At 52.1% G+C, this 19,620-nt stretch overlaps 1 protein-coding gene across 2 annotated transcripts in view; it reads left to right on the forward strand.

The window, feature by feature from the left end:
* LOC119958362 (mitogen-activated protein kinase kinase kinase 13-like) overlaps positions 1–19,620 on the forward strand; it is a 181,259-nt gene that overhangs the window by 76,417 nt on the left and 85,222 nt on the right. For both annotated transcript variants that reach the window (XM_038786836.1, XM_038786831.1), the window contains exons 2-4: positions 9,738–10,345; positions 14,359–14,542; positions 15,541–15,732. In XM_038786836.1, coding sequence (XP_038642764.1) covers positions 9,811–10,345; positions 14,359–14,542; positions 15,541–15,732 — 911 coding nt within the window. In that variant the 5' untranslated portion in view covers positions 9,738–9,810. The remainder of the gene's footprint in view (positions 1–9,737; positions 10,346–14,358; positions 14,543–15,540; positions 15,733–19,620) is intronic.

Genomic DNA, 19,620 nt, shown 5'->3' on the forward strand with positions numbered 1-19,620 from the left:
AGCGAGGACATTTCAGCGGGCAGTTAAGAGTCAATCACATTGCTGTGGGTTTGGAGTTGCATAAATGAGGTAAGAATGGCCGATCATCTCCTCTAAAGGATGTTGGGAAACCAGATTAGTTTTTATGACAATTAATTATGGGTTCAAAGTCTGCGTCAAGGAGGTGCAGAAAGGTTCAAGTTTTTAATAAAAAAATGTTTTGTTGAGGCATTTGTATATATGCATCAAACACAACCACAACCACGAAGAGAGCAAACAGGAATTCACATAACAAATAAATATCTAACACTCCACTGTCCACCCTCCCTTTCGCTACCCTCCCTCTCCCCATCTCCTTTTCTAAACCCTTCTCCCCACCCCCTGACTTCTTAATTATTCTTGAAGTAATCAATAATGGTTTCCATCTCCGGGCAAACCCCTCCACAGTCCCTCTCAAGGCGAACTTGGGGCGAAATTCTCCGCACCCGCGGAAAGTCGGCAAACGGTCGTAAAAATCGGGACCGTTTTACGACGGTCGCGAAGGCTTCATTTCCCGAACGATTCACTTCCTGGAAATGGGCTAGCAGCGCGGCCGCGTCAATTACGTGCGTGATGACGACGGAATGCGACGACGACACGAACCCGCCCATGTGACGCCGCCCGACGCCGTAAAAAGGCGCAGGCGACCACAGAATCTGTCGGGCAGGATGTCGGAGCCTAGGCGAGCTGCTCCTCGCTTTATTGATGCAGACGTCGAGGAGCTCCTCGATGCCGTGGAGCAGAGGAGGGGCATCATCCGCCCGCGGAGAGGGCATCGCCAACCTGCCAGCACGGTACGCCAGGCCTGGCGTGACGTGGCTGCTGCCGTCAGTGCTGTGGGGCACACCCCTCGCTCAGCAGAGCAGTGCCGAAAGAAGCTACACGACCTCACCAGGTCTGCCAGGGTAAGTGCCATGAGGGTGCCCCCTAGTCACAACCATCCCTCCCCCTTAACTGCCCGGGGGGGGGGGAGAGGGATTGGGGCAGAGTTATTTGAGGGTGGTTCACAAAGTTGTCACAGACCCAGCGCTCTGGCCCCGAGGAGAGATGCAATCATCTGATGACAACTTGCCCCCCCCCAAACTGTGCCAGTATCAGAACGGACTTCTGATACCTACCGTTTTGTAATGATCTACCTATGTTCCCTCCCCCAACAGGCCAATGCCGGTCATAACCACCGTGAGCGGCACAAGACTGGAGGGGGTTCGCCCAACATGCACCCCCTCAGCACCTTTGAATAGAGGGCACTGGACCTTGTTGGGGGGTCTGCCACCCGCGATATCGCGCAATGCGAGGTTGGCGGAACTGCAGCAAGTGAGACAACCCTCCCTGACAAACACCCCCCCCCCCCATCCTCTGTCCCTTCACACACCCTGCCCACTGGGACACCTCCCCATCCTCTGTCCCTTCACACACCCTGCCCACTGGGACACCTCCCCATCCTCTGTCCCTTCACACACCCTGCCCACTGGGACACCTCCCCATCCTCTGTCCCTTCACACACCCTGCCCACTGGGACACCTCCCCATCCTCTGTCCCTCCACACACCCTGCCCACTGGGACACCTCCCCATCCTCTGTCCCTTCACACACCCTGCCCACTGGGACCGTCCAGCGGCCTGCCAAGCAAATCGAAATAACCCGTCTCATTCTCTTCCCTAGGACGTGATGCCGAACGACTAGGGCCGTCTGGCTGCAGACGGAGACAGGAATCTGCCGCCACCTCACCCGGGGCCTCACAACAGAGGGTGCCCGATCAGCGGGCGGCCCTATCCGCCCCAACCCAATCTGCGGACCAGGACGCACAGAGGGTTCGAAGTCCACCACCACCACCAGAAATGGCCAGGGACAACCCTCCTGTCGCTGAGCAGCCCCACACCATGGACGAGGACCTAACCATTGAGAGCGTCGGGCTTGCGGTACTGCTTTCTCCCACCACATCCATCATCCCAGAGATACACACCCCGGCGGGCCTATTTAGTGATGAGTCTCCTGGGGCACAGTCTGGTTGGCACATCACAGATGAGCAGGTACAGCAGGTGGAGGTCGGAGCAACAGAGGGCCCGGACTCGCGGAGGCCAGACCAGGCCCAGGATGCAGCTGGCTCCCAGACGTTTTCGGAGTTCCTGGAGTTTCTCAACCCACCCGCACAGCCGATGCCTCAGGAAACCCAGGGAAACAATGACGGGATGAGGGCTTCCTTCCAGACTCTGCAGACGCTGTTAGAGGAGTCGAACCGCGTCCAAGAGCAGGGAGTGGTGCCGCTCATGGCAGAGACCCAGTCCGACACCGCACGGGTGGCATCCGCGGTGGAGGCAATGGGTCAGGTTATGCAAGACGTTGGGGTTAATGTGCACGCGTCATCCTCGGCCCTGGACAGGGTTGCCCTCTCACAGGCAGCAATGTGCCAGAGCCAAACCGACATTGCCGGCGCCCTGCGGGCCATGGCCGAGTCTCAGCAGGTCATTGGCCAGTCGCAGCAGTCAGTCGCCGAGAGCATCAACCGCCTGACACATGTGCTGGATGGCGTCGTGCACACTCAGGTTGAGATCGCACAGTCCCTGGCGGGAATGTCTAACTCCCTGGACTCCGTTTCTGCAAACCTTCGGATCCTGGTGGATACCGTTGCAGGCCTCCACGACTGGCAGCGCCAGGTGTCGGTGGTGCGGCGGGGAACCTCCCCGCTCGCACCTCTGTCCCAAAGTGAGGCCCGGGGGCCACCGGGCTCCCCGAGGGAGGAGGAGGTTTCGGGGCCCGTCCCATTAACTCCATCACGGGACGTCCCGGAATTCTCGGCCTCCCCCCGTCCCATCCCTGGTGCATCGGGTGGGCAGCAGGCAGAGCAGGGTGGCACAATGTCACCCGAGACGCCCGCAGAGCAGCCTGGCCCATCAAGGCCGGGTCGCCCCAGGAAACGCTTGGCCAAGGAGAAACGAGTTGAGGGGGGCGATTCGCAGCAATCCTCCTCCACTCCTGCTATATCATCTGGGGATTCACTTAGACGTAGTGGTAGGGCCCGTAAGGCAACTAACATAGACACTGAGTAAGTTGGCACGGGTGAAGGGCACAGTTTAGTTGTAGGGGCTAGGGCACCTGTAAATAATTGTTAATATTAAACGCACTGTTCCACCTTACTTGTAATACCGTGTGATTGTTCCACAGCCACAGGAATCGTGATGGTGACCGAGTGTCGCTGGGGGTGACGGGTGGTGAAACCTCGGTGCCGGGTGTGCAGTCCCTGCCCCTACCCCCCACCCAGAGCTAGCCCACGCGGGCACGTGATGGAGTGTCAGTGACGAACTCAGCGGCCACCAAGGTGGATGGTTCAGCTATTGCCATGGGTCAGACTCTCTCTAACGACTCTGAGCTCACAGCTCTTCGCAGAGCGGGCTGTCATCATTCCACATGGCACTGAACACACCCGCTGACACAGCCATCAATGCTGTGCCATTCGGTCTGGACCCAGTGATAAGCGTCATGTCGAAGTGGAGCAGTGTACACTGAGAGGGGGGGTTGTGGTGGTGGCAGTTGTGTGGTGACCCTCTGCATGACTAGCGATGCAGGTGGTGGTTTGGTGTTCATTGGGGACGTCACATGCGATGCGTGAACCGTGCTGCCACCATGACGTTGCGTGCCCGCCGTCCTTGCGGGGCCGTCGTGCCGCCTCCTGGACATCACCAGCACCTGGGTCGTGTCTGCGTGCTGCGCCCGCCACTCCGCCAGCGTCCTCCTCCTCCTCCTCCTCCTCCTCCTCCTCCTCTGTGCTGGCACCACTGCCACTAGCTTCTCCCTCCGCCTCCTGCAACAGGTCATCTTCCCTCTGCATCGCGATGTTGTGCAGCGCACAGCAGACCACTACAATGCGAGCGACCCTGTCGGCCTGGTACTGCAGGGCCCCTCCGGAGCGGTCCAGGCACCTGAATCTCATCTTCAGGAGGCCAAGGCAGCGCTCCACCACACCCCTGGTTGCTGCATGGGCCTCGTTGTATCGTGTTTCCGCATTGGTCTGAGGCCTCCGTATAGGCGTCATCAGCCAAGACCTCAGCGGATAACCCCTGTCACCTAGCAACCAGCCCCTCAGCCGGGGGGGACGTCCCTCAAACATCGCAGGGATGAACGACTGCGCTAGTATGTAGGAGTCATGCACACTCCCTGGGAACCTTGCACAGACGTTCATGAACCTCATGTGGGGGTCGCATACCACCTGGACATTAATGGAGTATGTCCCCCTCCTGTTTGTGAACACGTCCCTGTCCACAGCAGGCGGGCGCATGGGGACGTGAACACAGTCGATTGACCCCTGAACCCTCGGTATCCCGGCCACACTGGCAAATCCACGGACTCGTGAGTCTTGACTTGCTCGGTCCTCGGGAAAGGTGATGTAGCGATCGGCGATGGCATAGAGGGCGTCGGTCACATCCCGGATGCACCTGTGCACCGATGACTGGGAGATCCCAGAGACGTCCCCGCTCGGAGACTGGAAGGAACCGGTAGCATAGAAGTTCAGAGCGACCGTCACCTTGATGGCTACAGGGATCGCGTGTCCTCCCCCCGTTCCACGTGGGGCGAGGTGCGACAGGAGTTCGCAGATATGTATCACCGTCTGCCTACTCAGCCGGAGTCTTCTCCTGCAGGTGATGTCCGGCATTGTTAGGAAAGAGACCCGGACACGGTACACCCTCGGCTTTGGTCGTCGCCTCTGACGCCGTGGCTGCACCCTCACTCTCTCCTCTTCCTCTTCCTCTTCCTCCTCCTCCTCCTCCTCCTCCCCCCCCCCCCCCATGCTGCTCGACGACTGGCAACTCTTCGGCCCTTCCCTCTGCTGCTGCAGCTGGCCCTGCAGCCACTGCGGGTTGTGGGTGTGGATGCTGCTGCATCTCCAAATCCAGTAGAGCGGCCCCAACCACTGCGCAGAACATAGCCGTTCTGTTCCCATGCATCGTGCTAACCTACAGAAGGGTGGTGGGGGGCAGAGAAACGGGACATGTTAGACGGACGTTAGTCGTTACCTCGGCAGCCGCCAGCCATGGGATACCAGTGTGTCCCGGTGGCCTGGTCGCGCTGCTGACACGCGGTCAGCCTAACCCCTGGTCACTTTCTGCATCCAACGGCCAGTAAACTATGGCCTCCTCACGGGTGCGTCAGTGGCCTGTGGCCGGAAGCCACAGGGGAACCAGCGGCCGTGTCCTCGTCACCTGCACACCATGGCATGGTGGCAGACATTTTGTTACGGGGTTGGACGGCTCACCCTCTACCTAACCCCCCCCTCCGTCGCCCCCCACTGCCCCCTCCGTCTCCCCCACTGCCCCCTCCGTCTCCCCCACTGCCTCCCCCGTCTTCCCTCACTGCCCCCTCCGTCTCCCCCACTGCCCCCTCCGTCTCCCCCACTGCCCCCTCCGTCTCCCCCACTGCCACCACCGTCTCCCCCACTGCCCCCTCCGTCTCCCCCACTGCCACCTCCGTCTCCCCCACTGCCCCCTCCGTCTCCCCCACTGCCCCCTCCGTCTCCCCCACTGCCCCCTCCGTCTCCCCCACTGCCACCTCCGTCTCCCCCACTGCCCCCTCCGTCTCCCCCACTGCCCCCTCCGTCTCCCCCCCACTGCCCCCGCTCTGGACCCCCTCCCGTTCCCAGGGATGCCTTCCCCATTGTGGCCAGACTCGAGCGGTGCGCTGAACGGTGCGCTGAGCGGTGCGCAGAGTGGTGCCCTGACCTCCTCCAAGCAGTCGTCAGCCAGGCCGACTGGTTGACGAATTTAAAAAGCAGGTGTGTTTCACGACGTCCAAACAGGGCGCCATGACGTCGGGACTTCGGCCCATCCGGGCCGGTGAATAGCGGGGGGGCTCTCAGTGGCGATTCTGGTCGTGTCAGGGGCGGGAAGGAGGCGTTTGTCGGGAAACGCGACTCCGACAATTTGCGGGGTTCGGAGAATAGCGGGAGGGCGTCGGAACAGCGTCGCCGTAAAAATTTCCGACGCCCGCTATTCTCCGACCCGTCGTGAGTCCGGAGAATCTCGCCCTTGATCTTTTCCAACCTGAGGAATTCCACGAGGTCGCTCACCCACATCCCTGGTTTCAGCGGCCTCGAGTCCATCCATTCCAGCAAAATCCGTCTCCAGGCTACCAGGGAGACAAAGACCAGCACATCGACCTCTCTCACCCCCTGGACTCCCGGGTCTTCCGACACTCCAAAGATCGGCACTTCTGGACTCGGGACCACCTTCACCTTCAACACCTCAGACATAACGTCTGCAAACCCCCGCCAGAATCCCTTCAGCTTTGGACAGGCCTAAAACATGTGGACATGGTTTGCAGCCCCCCCCCCCCCCCCCCCACACCTATCCTCCACCCCCTCAAAAAACCTACTCATCCCGGCCACCGTCATATTGAATATGGTGAATTGAATAAGGCTAAGCCTCGCACACGGAGAGGATGCGTTCACTCTCTTCCCCAACCCCCTCCCCCCACAGCCCAACCTCCAACTCTCTCCACAGCTCATCCTCCCACGTGTTTGACTTCACCTATCGGGGTGGCCCTCCCAGTCCATTAGTTATTTGTAAATCTCCGACACTCTGCCCTCATCCACCCTGTTTTCGACACCTGACTCCTCATATAGTCCCTCAACTGCAATTACTGGAACCCATTCCTGCTGGGCAACTCGTATTTCTCCACCAACCCCTCCAAGCACGAAATGCTGCCCCCCACGAATAGGTCCCCAAAGGTTCACGATTTAATGAAGTTTAACCCTGGTGTAAAATGCTTTCTATTTTACTGCGAGCTTGTGAAAGGTGTGCAGTGAACAGTATGTCCCGCACCCACATAAGAACTTCACACACTGATAAACAAAGGTAAAACAAGCTGTAGTTGTAAGTCAGCTGCAGTCAGGTTGGTCGAGGTTGCCAATTCTGGCAAGCGTTTTTAAATAAAGTTTTTGAAAAACCTCTATTTACTGTAATACTCTCTCTCAGATATCTCCCAGGAGATATAATTCTTAATTCCTGGAGGGTTGATAACATTAGTTTTGGCCGAAACATTGATTATACAAGATTGGCCAACATGAAAGTGATTGGTAGGGCAGCACGGTGGTGCAGTGGTTAGCACTGCAGTCTCACGGCACCGAGGTCCCAGGTTCGATCCCAGCTGTGGGTCACTGTCTGTGTGGGGTTTGCACATTCTCCCCGTGTTTGCGTGGGTTTCGCCCCCACAACCCAAAGATGTGCAAGGCTAGGTGGATTGAACATGCTAAATTGCCCCTTAATTGGAAAAATTGAATTGGGTACTCTAAATTTATTTTTAAAAATGGAAGTGATTGGCAGGTTCATGACCCCCACTGACTCTCCCCCTGCTCCCACTGTAGGTTTGTCTGCCTGTTTGGTGTCAATATATTCAATCCAGAGTGGACTTTTCTGTGTTAAGTGTTTCTTCTGACTAAGATTACAAGGCAGAATGGAGCTCTTTGTCTGCTTCAGTGTCTCCTACAGTCTGTGTATAGCCCGAAACCATCAGTGCTCAGTGTACAGGAGTGTAAATGATATTTGGCAGCTGCAGTTGTTTTCACTGGGTCCTGTTGGGTTAATTGAATTAGACTGAGTATCCCCATGTATAATTCAGCAAGTGTCTGGGGTATATTTCAGCTCTTAACCCTGATCCAGCCGTTTCACTGCCCTTCTGTTCTTGGTCTTTTCAAAGGGGTATTCCAGCTTTCCGGTCAGATTTGTGGTTCAAAAACCCCAATAACTTGGTTGTTCCATTTATACCTGGAAACACTGTTTGTGTCCAGGACAGACTCCTCCACCTGAGTTTGCTTCCCTTGTTGATGATGGTAGGTCTGGTGATCTGGCGAGCTTGTTGGTCACTCCCGGGGAGCCAAGGTGAGCCAAGTTTTTGTTTGCTGGTACAATGGAGTGGTTAAGCATCGGTAGTTTTCATCAGCAGCACCAAATGAAGCCCAATCCAGGAAGGATTTTCAGTGTCCCTGATGGTAGTGCTAACACAGTGGAAATCCAGTCATAGAATCATAGAATTTACAGTGCAGAAGGAGGCCAATCGGCCCATCGAGTCTGCACCGGCCCTTTAAAATAGCACCCTACTTAAGCCCATGCCTTCGCCCGATCCCCGGAACCCAGTAACGCCACCTAACCTTTTTGGACACTAAGGGCAATTTAGCATAGCCAATCCACCTAACCTGCACATCTTTGGGGTGTGGGAGGAAACCGGAGCACCTGGAGGAAGCCCAGGCACATACTGGGAGAATGTGCAGACTCCGCACACCCTGCTCCGCTATTCATTAGGATCACGGCTGATCTCAGTCAGACGAACAAGGATATCTTGTATTTAGATAGAGCACCTTTAATGTCTGTGAACAATGCCAGCCGCTGAAAGGTCTCATTGTTCTTTCACAACTGTTCAAGTTGGTCTCTGGGATGGGGCAGGGGAAACACTGGCCAGATACCATCTCCTGATCGATGTCAGATGTTCACAAGTGGCTGATGTTGCCCCAGTTGGATAGCTAAGGAAAGATAGCCGTTTGAGGAGAACGCCAGTGGAACCTAACCACAGCGAGAGTTAAAAGCTTCCAGATGAGGAGAACACAAAACAGAAGGAAGGGAATCAGGAAGAAAATCCTGAGTATTCATTCCACTGCAGGCTGAGTGAGGGTGAGTTTCAACCGGGTTCTCTCTGATCCTCCTCCTGTTAGCTCTTTGCTGCAAAGTTTAATCAGCGACTGGGTTCTGTGCAGAGCTCATTGCTGTTGTGAGTATGCAGGGTGTAATTACAGTAGCACAGAGTCTGGACTGGAGCCATCTCACTGACTCGCATGGAGAGATTGTTTGGATGTCACCTGAGAAGCCCTTTTCCTATCTCTGCAATTTTCTCGTGTCAAGTGATGCCAGATTGTAAAAGATTGGTCCCTGCATTATTCACAGACTCCTGCCTGTGAAGCAGGGCTGTAAGTGAGGGGGTGGATGGGAGGGCCAGACTTGCGTTACCATGGCATCAGCAAGGGAACTGTGCCAACAGTTAAATTTGCTGTAATGATCTCCTCAGAAAAGGGTGAAATACAAAGAAAGAAAAGCTTTGCATTCGTCTCACTTCTTTCATCAATCCAAGACTGTCCCAAAATGGCTAATAAAATACATTTGAAGCGATGCAACCAATTTGTGCACAGCAAGCTCTCATAAATTATTTTTTTCCCCAGACCCCTTCCCCCTCCCCCCACCCTCATGTTCTCTAGAACCATAATGAATCTCCATCTGTGATGCACAGGAGCCTAATAGAGCACAGCAGGGAGCAATGTGACCACAACTAGATCATCTATTTTTGTGATGTTTGTTACGGAATAAGTGTTGACCAGGACAACGGCTCTTCTTCCATAAAGGCTGGTTACTTTCATGTTGGGTTTTTGTATTATGGTTAAGTTCACTCAAAGACTGAGAAGACATAACTTACTAAATACTCTACTCCTCTTCAAAATAGAGATTGTGGGCTGTTGTACCTGAGGAGGCAGATAGAGCCTCGGATTAACATTTCAGCACCTCTGACACTGCAGCGCTCCTTTGGTACTGGGAGTGTCAGCTAAGATTTTTATGCTCAAGTCCTGGAATGGAACTTTCATAAGTTTCTGTCTCAGATGTGAGAGAGCTACTGACTAAGCTACATCAGACATCGAAGGATGCTCACTCCTGGCTGGAAATTCATTACTCTTCCCTTTCTCCCTTGCAGGTTTGGGTGTTTGCACCTCACGTTGGGTCTTGTCCTAGGATTGTGCTGAAAGTTACCTCATGCCGCCTACCCCATGCACATGCACGGTGTGATGGCCAGCCCACAGGAGGTCCTGACATGGTCACCCTCCTCCAACCTCATCAATCAGAACTTGAAGGAAGAGCTGGGGACCCCGGGGGAGAAGCTGCCAGTCCGAGATGTGGGCCACAAACCGTTGTACTCACCGCCCGAGATCCTGGATAACCTAAAGGAGAAGGGGCTTCCACAGGCGGACAGCAGCGGCAGCTCCAACTCCAACCATCCCGTCACCATCACCGTGCTCACCAGCGTCAGTGAGGACTCCCGCGACCAGTTTGAAAACAGTGTTCTGCAGCTGAGGGAGCACGAGGAATCCGGGACCACCCAGACTCCCGAGGATGGGAATGGGAATGATGGAGGCGGAGGTGAGAACAGCGGACCAGATGAGATGAAGATACATTACAATCGCTCAGGGTCAGGCTCAGGATCAGGGCCAGGAGGATTCCTAGAGGGGCTATTCGGCTGCCTGAGGCCAGTGTGGAATATTATAGGAAAAGCCTACTCCACAGATTATAAACTACAACAACAAGGTACTGATATTCTAGTTATCAATATATGTTGTATATCTTTGTCCAGTCGGCATGCTGGTTAGTATCATGTTACCTTTGCTCCAATGAACTTTGTAAAAGTTTATTTTGTATTGTTGTTCCAGAGGATATTATTTACCACTTAATTTACAGCACAAAAAATAACATTGTCTTGCAAGTTATTGGGTAGAATTGTGTGCCCTCCTCTGTGGCGAGGGGGGGGGGGGAATTGATCAGATGGGATGGTGGTGGGTGGAGACCCTGCCATTTTGCTATCTCCACTCCAAGGTGGAGGAGGCCTGTGGGCAGCCCTCCTTTCCCAACACCAATTGAGGCCCTTCATGGGGCATTTATTAGGGCCTGATCATGTTGGGGGGCGCAACAAGCAAATCTGTGCGGGCACCTGGTCGGGAGATGTCCCTTGTTCAAAGGGCCCACTAAGAGACACCCCTCTGCCATTGCTGCCAACCTTGCTCCCCAACCCACTGCAGAGTGCCCCTCCCCTCCACGTCACACCACAACCACATCCTCCACCTGCAACAGCCCACTCCCATCCACGTCCACCCCCTCCAACATCCGCATTAGCTCATGCGTACCGGCTGCCCCCACCACCCTTTACTCCCCCATGCTGCCCTTTCCCAGCCCACCCTGTCCTACACCCCCTCCCCACGCTACCCTTTTCCCCCCCACACTGCCCTTTTCTCCCCAACACTGCCCTTTTCCCCCACACTGCCCTTCTCCCCCCCCCAGCCGCCCTTTCCCCCTCTCCCCCGGCCACCCGTTGTCCTCCCCCCCACGCTGCCCATCCCTACCACGCGGCCTTCCCTCCCCACACCACCCTTTCTCCCCCACGCTTCCCTTTCCTCATCCACGCCGCCCTTTGCCCCCCCAGCCCGCCCTTTCTCCCCCATGCCACCCTTTTTCCCCTCCCATGCCATTGTCCCCCCCGCCCCCCCTCCACCAAGACCACCCTTTCCCCACCCTGTCGTTGAGTTAGTATTCTATACTAATTAGTGCTGTGCATCAATGCAGCATTTGGTAGTGCAGCATTTTCACCTTTCTCCCTCCATCCCCCAAGTACCAAAACAGCTTTTATCAAAGTCACAAATGACACCTCATGTGCCTGTGACAAATATAAACTACCCCTACCTACCCTGCTTGACCTAACTGTAGCCGTTGACATGTTTGATGCAGTATCGCCCTCCAGCTGAGTGGGAATGCGCTTCCCATTACCTGCAATGGGTGCCTCTTCCTGCTCCCACACCATTACCTCCAGTGTTTCCCCCGAGGATCTATCGCTGGGCCCCTCCTGTTTCTCATCTACATGCTGCCTCTCAGCAACATCATTCAACAGCACAGAGTTAGTTTTTGCATGTATGCTGATGATATCCAGCGTGACCTTGCTTGACGTCTCCATTGTTGGTAAATTTTCTTGCTCCTTGTCCAATATCCAATACTGAACGAGCAGAACTTTCCTCTAATTAAATATTGTGAAGACAGAAGCCATTGTCTTCGGTTCCCACTACAATCTCCTTCCCCCTCTGGGCAGCTCCCTGACTGTTCCCAACCTTGGAGTGTCATAACTATGCCGCCACGAAGACCATCTATTTCCACCTCTGGTCTTGAATCCATCCCTACTTCAGCCCATCACTGCTGAAACTTCCAGCAATCTCCTGCTTGATCTCCCACATTCTTCCCTTTGTAAGCTTGAGCTCACCCAAAACTCTGCTGCCCACGTGACCAGTGCAGGTCATCAGCTGTGCACATGCGCGCCCTGAGACCCGGCCACTTCACTCAGCGCCGTTACTATCCCCTCACCGGAATCGGTGGTGAAAGTCTACACATGCTCTGCTGGCATCAACACTTAGGGCGGGATTCTCCGACCCCCCCGCCAGGTTGGAGAATCGCCGGGGGGGCGGTGTGAATCCCGCCCCCGCTGTCCGCCGAATTCTCCGGCACTGGAGATTCGGCGGGAGCGGGAATCGCGTCGTGCCGGTCGGCGGCCGCTCACAGCGGGCCCCCCTCCGGCAATTCTCCGGCCCGCGATGGGCCGAAATCCCGCTGGTTCTCTACCAGTCTCACTGGCGTGGATCAGACGAGGTCCCTTACCGGCGAGACCTCGCATCGTGGGCGGGCTCCAGGGTCCTGGGGGGGGGGGGGGGGGAGGAGGAGGAGGAGGAGTGCGGGGCGATCTGGCCCCGGGGCGTGCCCCCATGGTGGCCTGGCCCGCGATCGGGGCCCACCGATCCGCGGGCGGACCTGTGCCGTGGGGGCACTCTTTTCCTACACATCGGCCCTGTCAGCCTCCGCGATGTTGGACACATAGGTGAACCCCCCCCCCCCCCCCCCCCCCCCCCCCCGCGCATGTGCGGGGATGACGGGGATTGGCGGTGGCGCCAAAGGCCTTCCACGCCAGCCAGCGGGGCGCAAATCACTCCGGCGCCGGCCTAGCCCCTGAAGGTGCAGAATCCTCTGCACCTTTGGGGCGGGCCGACGCCAGAGTGGTTCACACCACTCCATCCCGCCAAGACCCCCCGCCCCGCCGAGTATGGGAGAATCCCGCTCTTCGTCTCCCAAACGGAGAATCCAGCCCAGGGTATAATTACCAGTTGGGTTACTGTTGTGTACCAAGGTAGCAGTTTGTAACAGTTAGCATTGTATACTAGTTAATCCCGTGTACCAAGGTGGTTGTGTGTACCAGTTAGTATAGTATGCTCTGTTTGCAATGTTTCTTCGAGGCCGTGCAGTCACACAGAAATTTCCATGCAGGTCCTGGGCTCTTTAGGTTGCTGCACAATCGCGGCTGTGCAAAGATTTACACACTGAAGTGAATAGATTACACATTGCAAAATAAAAGTGGGGGGTCTTGCCTGTATACCACAAGTGTACCACTAAAATTGTGTACCAAGGTAGAAATATGTACCAGTTAGTATTGTGTACCTTTTCGTATTGACTACCGGTTAGCATATTGTGCCTTTTGCAATGATTTACTCGTTAATATTGCGTATCAAGTTATAATGTAGCACACTGAGCTAAATCGCTGGCTTTGAAAGCAGACCAAGCAGGCCAGCAGCACGGTTCAATTCCCGTACCAGTCTCCCCGAACAGGTGCCGGAATGTGGAGACTAGGGGCTTTTCACAGTAACTTCATTGAAGACTACTCGTGACAATAAGCAATTTACATTTTCATTTCATGTGTACCTGTTAGTATTGTCTATCAAACTGCAAGTTCTTCAGTTAGCTCTGTGTACCAAGCCAGCTTTGTATGTCATGTTCGTATTGTGTACATGCTACCATTGTGTTCCAATTAGTATCGAGTACCAGTTAGCTTTGTGTACCAAGATAGTATTGCATACAAACGAGCAGTTTCTACAGGTTAATATTGTGTACAAGTTAGTCTTGTGTGTAGTATATTGCCCATATAGTATAGAGGTAAGATGCATGTGCACACACATATTGGAAGGCTTGTTATAAAGAATCAAGAGAATGTTGGTAACCCAGGGGCCGTAGGTTATAGCCCCGAAACCATCAAACTGGAACCCACTAATATCCTTTGTCCGGGTCCATTATGGTTAGAAATCATAGAAACCCTGCAGTACAGAAAGAGGCCATTCGTCCCATCGAGTCTCCACTGACCCTCTGAAAGAACATCCTTCCCATGCCCACTCCCTCGCAACCCCATATCCCTACCAACCTTTGGACACTAAGGGGAAATTTAGCATGGTCAATGCACCTAACCTGCACATCTTTGGACTGTGAGAGGAAACCAGAGCACCCAGAGGAAACCCACACAGGCACAGGAAGAATGTGCGGACTCCGCACAGACAGTCACCCAAGGTCGGAATTGAACCCGGGTCCATGGCACTGCGAGGCAGCAGTGCTAACTATTGTGCCACCGTGCAGGCCTAACTCCAGTCTAATTGTGGTGAGCTTGGAGGCCAGCTCTGTAGTAACTTTACATCTGCACAGACTGGGATCTGGTGGATTGATTCTGATACGTTTGCTAATTTTGTCAGATTCTTGGGAGGTGCCTTTTGAAGAGATTTCGGAGCTCCAGTGGCTGGGCAGTGGAGCCCAAGGAGCTGTGTTTTTGGGAAAATTCCGAGGTGAAGATGTGGCCATTAAAAAAGTGCGGGAACAGAAGGAAACAGACATCAAGCACCTGAGGAAATTGAGACATCCCAACATCATTGCATTCAAGTATGGTTTACTTCTCAATGTTAAAGGGGGGAGGGACTGCACAGAGTAAAGACCCCACATATCTGTCATTCCCAAGAATACTTTGTTTTGCTATTCAAGTGACCCTTTGAGGGAATTCACGATGGTCAGAGAATGGCCTTTCGTCCCTGACACTTGAGTTGGAATCCAATGCAAACTGGTGGGATAAGACTCTGCCGTGTCTACTGGAATGAGGGTTCATTGTGAAATGCATTTTCATAGCCTCATTCCAGTTCCTGGTTGGTATGGGACCAATGCAGGAAATTGCACCAAACTGGGGCAATTGATTAAAGTACTCATTACACACTGGCTTTCAAGGCAAAGGGTGAAATATAATTGAATAAAGCTGAACACAAGGCTTAGTATATCTAGATAATCTGGAGAACATTACCCTGTATCTAACCTGTGCGGTACCTATCTTGGGAGTGTTTCATGAGCCAGTGTAGAGGGAGCTTTAATCTAGCTAACCCATGCTGTACTTGCCCTGTTCTATTTCTTAGAATATTGTAGAGGGAACTTTGACCCCCAAAAAGCCATGTACCTGCCCTGTGGGTGCTTGATGGGATAGTGTAGAGGGAGCTTTACTCTGTATCTAAACCCATGCAGTACTTAGCTTGAGAGTGTTTAATTGGACAGTGTACAGGATACTGCATGTAATTCATGCTGTATCAGCCCTGGGAGTATTTAATGTTCACATTGACACTGAAGTATAATGTGTCCAATTCGCACCACCAACATCCTTGAGATTCTGATTTTAATTTTGCGTTGGGTGAGGCAAGCACTGAACTGTAAGTGATGCACAGGGAGGGTAGTGTAGTAATGTGGGTGGGGCTGTGGGATGGCAGGGATTGTTAATTACATGTTGGTTCCACAGTCAGTATTTTTCTGACTTGGGCTAAATATTGTTGTCAGTAAAATAATCCAACACTATCTGAACAGCAATGTCTACGTGGTAAGATGTTAATCTTTCTCTTCCACAGGGGTGTGTGCACCCAGGCTCCATGTTACTGTATTATTATGGAGTATTGTGCCCACGGCCAGTTATATGAGGTTCTACGGGCAGGTCGGAAGATCACACCCCGGCTGTTGGTGGACTGGTCCTCAGGAATTGCCAGTGGAATGAACTACCTACATCTGCACAAAATCATCCACAGAGACCTCAAATCACCCAAGTTAGTAAAATATGATTACTCTGTTACACATCTAGATATATACATCCACATGTATATTTGTACCATAGAATTAGAATGGAATTCCCAAAGTGTAGGAAGAGGCCATTCGGCCCATCAAATCTGCACCGACCCTCTGAAAGAGCACTCTACCTAGTCCCACTCTCCTGCCCTATCCCCATAACCCCACCGAACCCGCACATCTGTGGGCACTAAGGGGCAATTTAGCATGGCCAATCCACCTAACCTGCACATCTTTGGATTGTGGGAGGAAACCGAAGCACCCAGAGGAAACCCACGCAGACACGGGGAGAATGTGCAAATTCAGCACGGTCACCCAACGCCAAAATCAAACCAGGGTCCCTGGTGCTGTGAAGCAGCAGTGCTAATTACTGCTAATCACACATGTGCACACATATAAACATATATATATATATATATATATAAAATATGGATGCATATCCACGCCCACAGTAAACACACAAAAATGCCTGCATTCATTAATGCATGTGTGCACTCGCAGGTGAATAGATACACCTGCATACGCATATTGACATCAACGCACATTCCATGTGTTCTGCTGGAAGGCAAGTCCTTGACTCAGTGTCATTAATGCTTCATCCTGAGCTATTTTCTTGGCAGTTTTATGTCAGTGATGGTTTGCCATAGCCTTCCTTTCTCAGGGGGAGGGCAAAGAGGCAGCTCCCAATTCTACCTCAGTCGGAACAGGAAATGAACCTGTGCTGTCGGTGTTATTCTGAGCCTCACGCCATCCTGAGTTAGCTGGCCCCCCTATTAACATACATGCATGCACACAAATAAATTCACACTTGTAGAAACAAAGATTTTGCGGTACAGAAAGAGGTCATTCAGCCCATCATTACCAGCTCTTGGTCTGTAGCCCTGTAGGTTACAACGCTTCAAAAGCATATCCAAGTGTTTTTTGAAGGTGAGGATTTCTGCCCTCCATCATCCTTTCAGACAACGGGTTCAAGTTCCCAATCACCCTCTTGCGAAACATTTCTCCTAAACCCGTCTCTAATCCTTTTGCCAATTACTTTAAACTGTGCCCCCTAGTTATTGACATCTCAGTTAAGACAAATATGTCCAACCTGTCCACTCTATCTAGGACCCTCAATTTTATACACCAGCATGGTAGCACAGTGGTTAGCACAGTTGTTTCACAGCGCCAGGGTCGCAGATTCAATTCCCGACTTGGGTCACTGTCTGTGTGGAGTCTGCACGTTCTCTCCGTGTCTGCGTGGGTTTCCTCCGGGTCCTCCGGTTTTCTCCCACAGTCCAAAGATATGCAGGTTAGGTCGATTGGCCATGCTAAATTGCCCTTGGTGTCCAAAATGTTTTATGCTGGACATGGGGCTGGGCTTCTGAACTTACGTCATTTTGGATATGTCCTAGAGTCCCCACAACTCTGTGAAAATTAAACCTATGGTCTCCACCCTCTCTATCTCCGTCACCTAATCCATCCCCACAACCCTCTGAAATAACTGCATTCATCTAATTCTGGCCTCTAGAGCATCGCAGATTTTAATTACTCCGCAGTTTGTGACAGTGTCTTTTGCTGTCTAGGCTCAACTCTGGAATTCCCTCCTTAAACTTCTCTATCTCTCTACCACATTTTCCTCCTATTGACAAAGCTATTGACCATCTCCCATCATGCTGCTTTGTGTGGCTCAGTATCCAATTCTGCTTGATGACTCTCCTATGAAGCTCCTTGGGACATTTTATTACATTACAGGTGTGATATCAGTACAAATTGTTTTGTTGTTGATTCCAGCCACTGAGATAATTTTGGAAACAACTGGCTACTTTTTTTGGACACCCATGGGCTTTTACTTATCTCCCATCCAAGTACTAACCAGGCCTGAGTGCGCTTAGCATCCGAGATCAGACGCGATCGGTAGTTTTCAGACTAATAATAATAATCGCTTATTGACACAAGTAGGCTTCAATGAAGTTATTGTGAAAAGCCCCTAGTCGCCACATTCCGGCGCCTGTTCGGGGAGGCCGGTACGGGAATTGAACCGGCGATGCTGGCATTGTTTTGCATTAGAAGCCAGCTATTTAGCCCACTGTGCTAAACCAGCCCCATAAGTATGGCCGTAGGCTGGCTTTTACTTTTCTAAGCAGTCCATCATGTGGGACTTTGTCAAAACCCTTGCTAAAATCCATGTTGATTACTTCAAATGAGCCGGCCACATTGATCCTTGTTATCTCCGCAAATAACTCAAACAAGCTAGTCAACCTGACCTTCCCTTAACAAATCCGTGCTGATTGTCTTTGATTAATTTGTGCCTCTCCATATGGCGATTTATGCTACCACCCAGAAACCTTTCCAATAATTTGTCCAGCATCAAGATTAGGCTAGCTGGCTGGCCTCTAATATCCCTTCCCTGCCCCACCCCACCCTCCCATCCCTTCTGCCTCGACACACAAGTTAGAGTTTCTAATTGGTCCTACTTTTTACTTCATTATCCTCTTTCTCTTTTCATAAAATGTCTTTAGGTTCTCCTCAGTTTTACTTGTCAATTCTTTTTCATGTCCTCTCTTTCCTTTCCTAATTAATTTCACTTTCCATATTCCTCTAGGTTTTCTGCAGAGTTGAAGTTCTGGCATCTGACAAGAGCATTCTTTTTGGGAGCCTTACCTTTCATTTTTAAAATACTTTATCAGAGTTACAAAGCCAGAGCTCAGAGTGTGGACAAAGGCAAACCCCTAATCCAGCTACCTTGCCTGCTCCAAAAACCAATTCAAATTGAATCCAATTCACGGTCCCAATAAGAGAGAGACATACCAAATCCAGGCATTACACCTGATTTCACGCTCATCTTAGCCAAAAGGCCAAGTCTGTGGGAAGGGTTTGCTCTGAGCCCTCACTACCTCCTCCTTGAATGTCTCCCACTTCTCTGACACTGATTTACCTCCAAGTAGCTGTTTCCAGTCCACAAATTACATCTCATCTTAAAACTTTTATTCTAGATCTGTCTTTTTCATAACTACTCTGAATCCATTTGAATTCAGTTTCATTTCCTAAAACAAAGTTCAAAACTGCCTCTCTGTTGGATTTGCTATGTAGAGGCGTTATTGAGTGCATTTTCAGAATTTGGTATCTTTTGCTCTGAGTTATCCCAGTTAATATTGGAATAGTTGAAACCCCTCACAGTTACTGCCCTATTGTGTCTGCATTTCTCAGTCATTTGCCACATTTGGGATTGCAACCCTTTTTTGATCTTCACTTCAATCCATCTAGCCCCATTTGATGATCCTTCTAGTATATCATCCCTCCTCGCCACTGCCTTGTTTCCTTATCTAATACTGCGACCCTCATCCTTTTTATCCCCTTCTCTGTCCTGTCTGAAACCCCTATAACCAGGAATGCTGTGCCACCGCTTCTGCCCTCTATGCCACATTTCAGTAATAACTTACTTCCAGATGTCTATCTGTGCTCTCTGCTCATTTGCCTTATTCAGTAAACTTCGGCCCTCAACTCCACACAAACAACCGCAAATGCAGGTACACAAATAGCCTTAAACATGTGATGCACTCAATATACAGGTATACATGCAAAAGACAAAACTGTCCACAAGGAACACATAAATACATACATATGCATGCATACACACAGTAAACATGCATGTACAGACTGGAATCGAATCAAGAGGTTGGGTGGCTTGTATGTAGAATTATAGATGTATGGATAAGTTAAAGTCTGGAATGTAATTGGGGGAAATTACTCGCGTGTGGCCACTGCTCCCACCCTCTCCTCTCCCTGTGTCCCAACCTGCTGGCAAAGTACATATGTGTGGGGGCTAGCTCATATCGCGCCCCCATTCCTTTTCACCACTTACCTATGATAAATAACTGTGTCCTGAG

The sequence above is a fragment of the Scyliorhinus canicula genome, chromosome 2 (genome assembly GCF_902713615.1).
Source record: "Scyliorhinus canicula chromosome 2, sScyCan1.1, whole genome shotgun sequence".
In the NCBI taxonomy this organism is placed as follows: domain Eukaryota; kingdom Metazoa; phylum Chordata; class Chondrichthyes; order Carcharhiniformes; family Scyliorhinidae; genus Scyliorhinus; species Scyliorhinus canicula.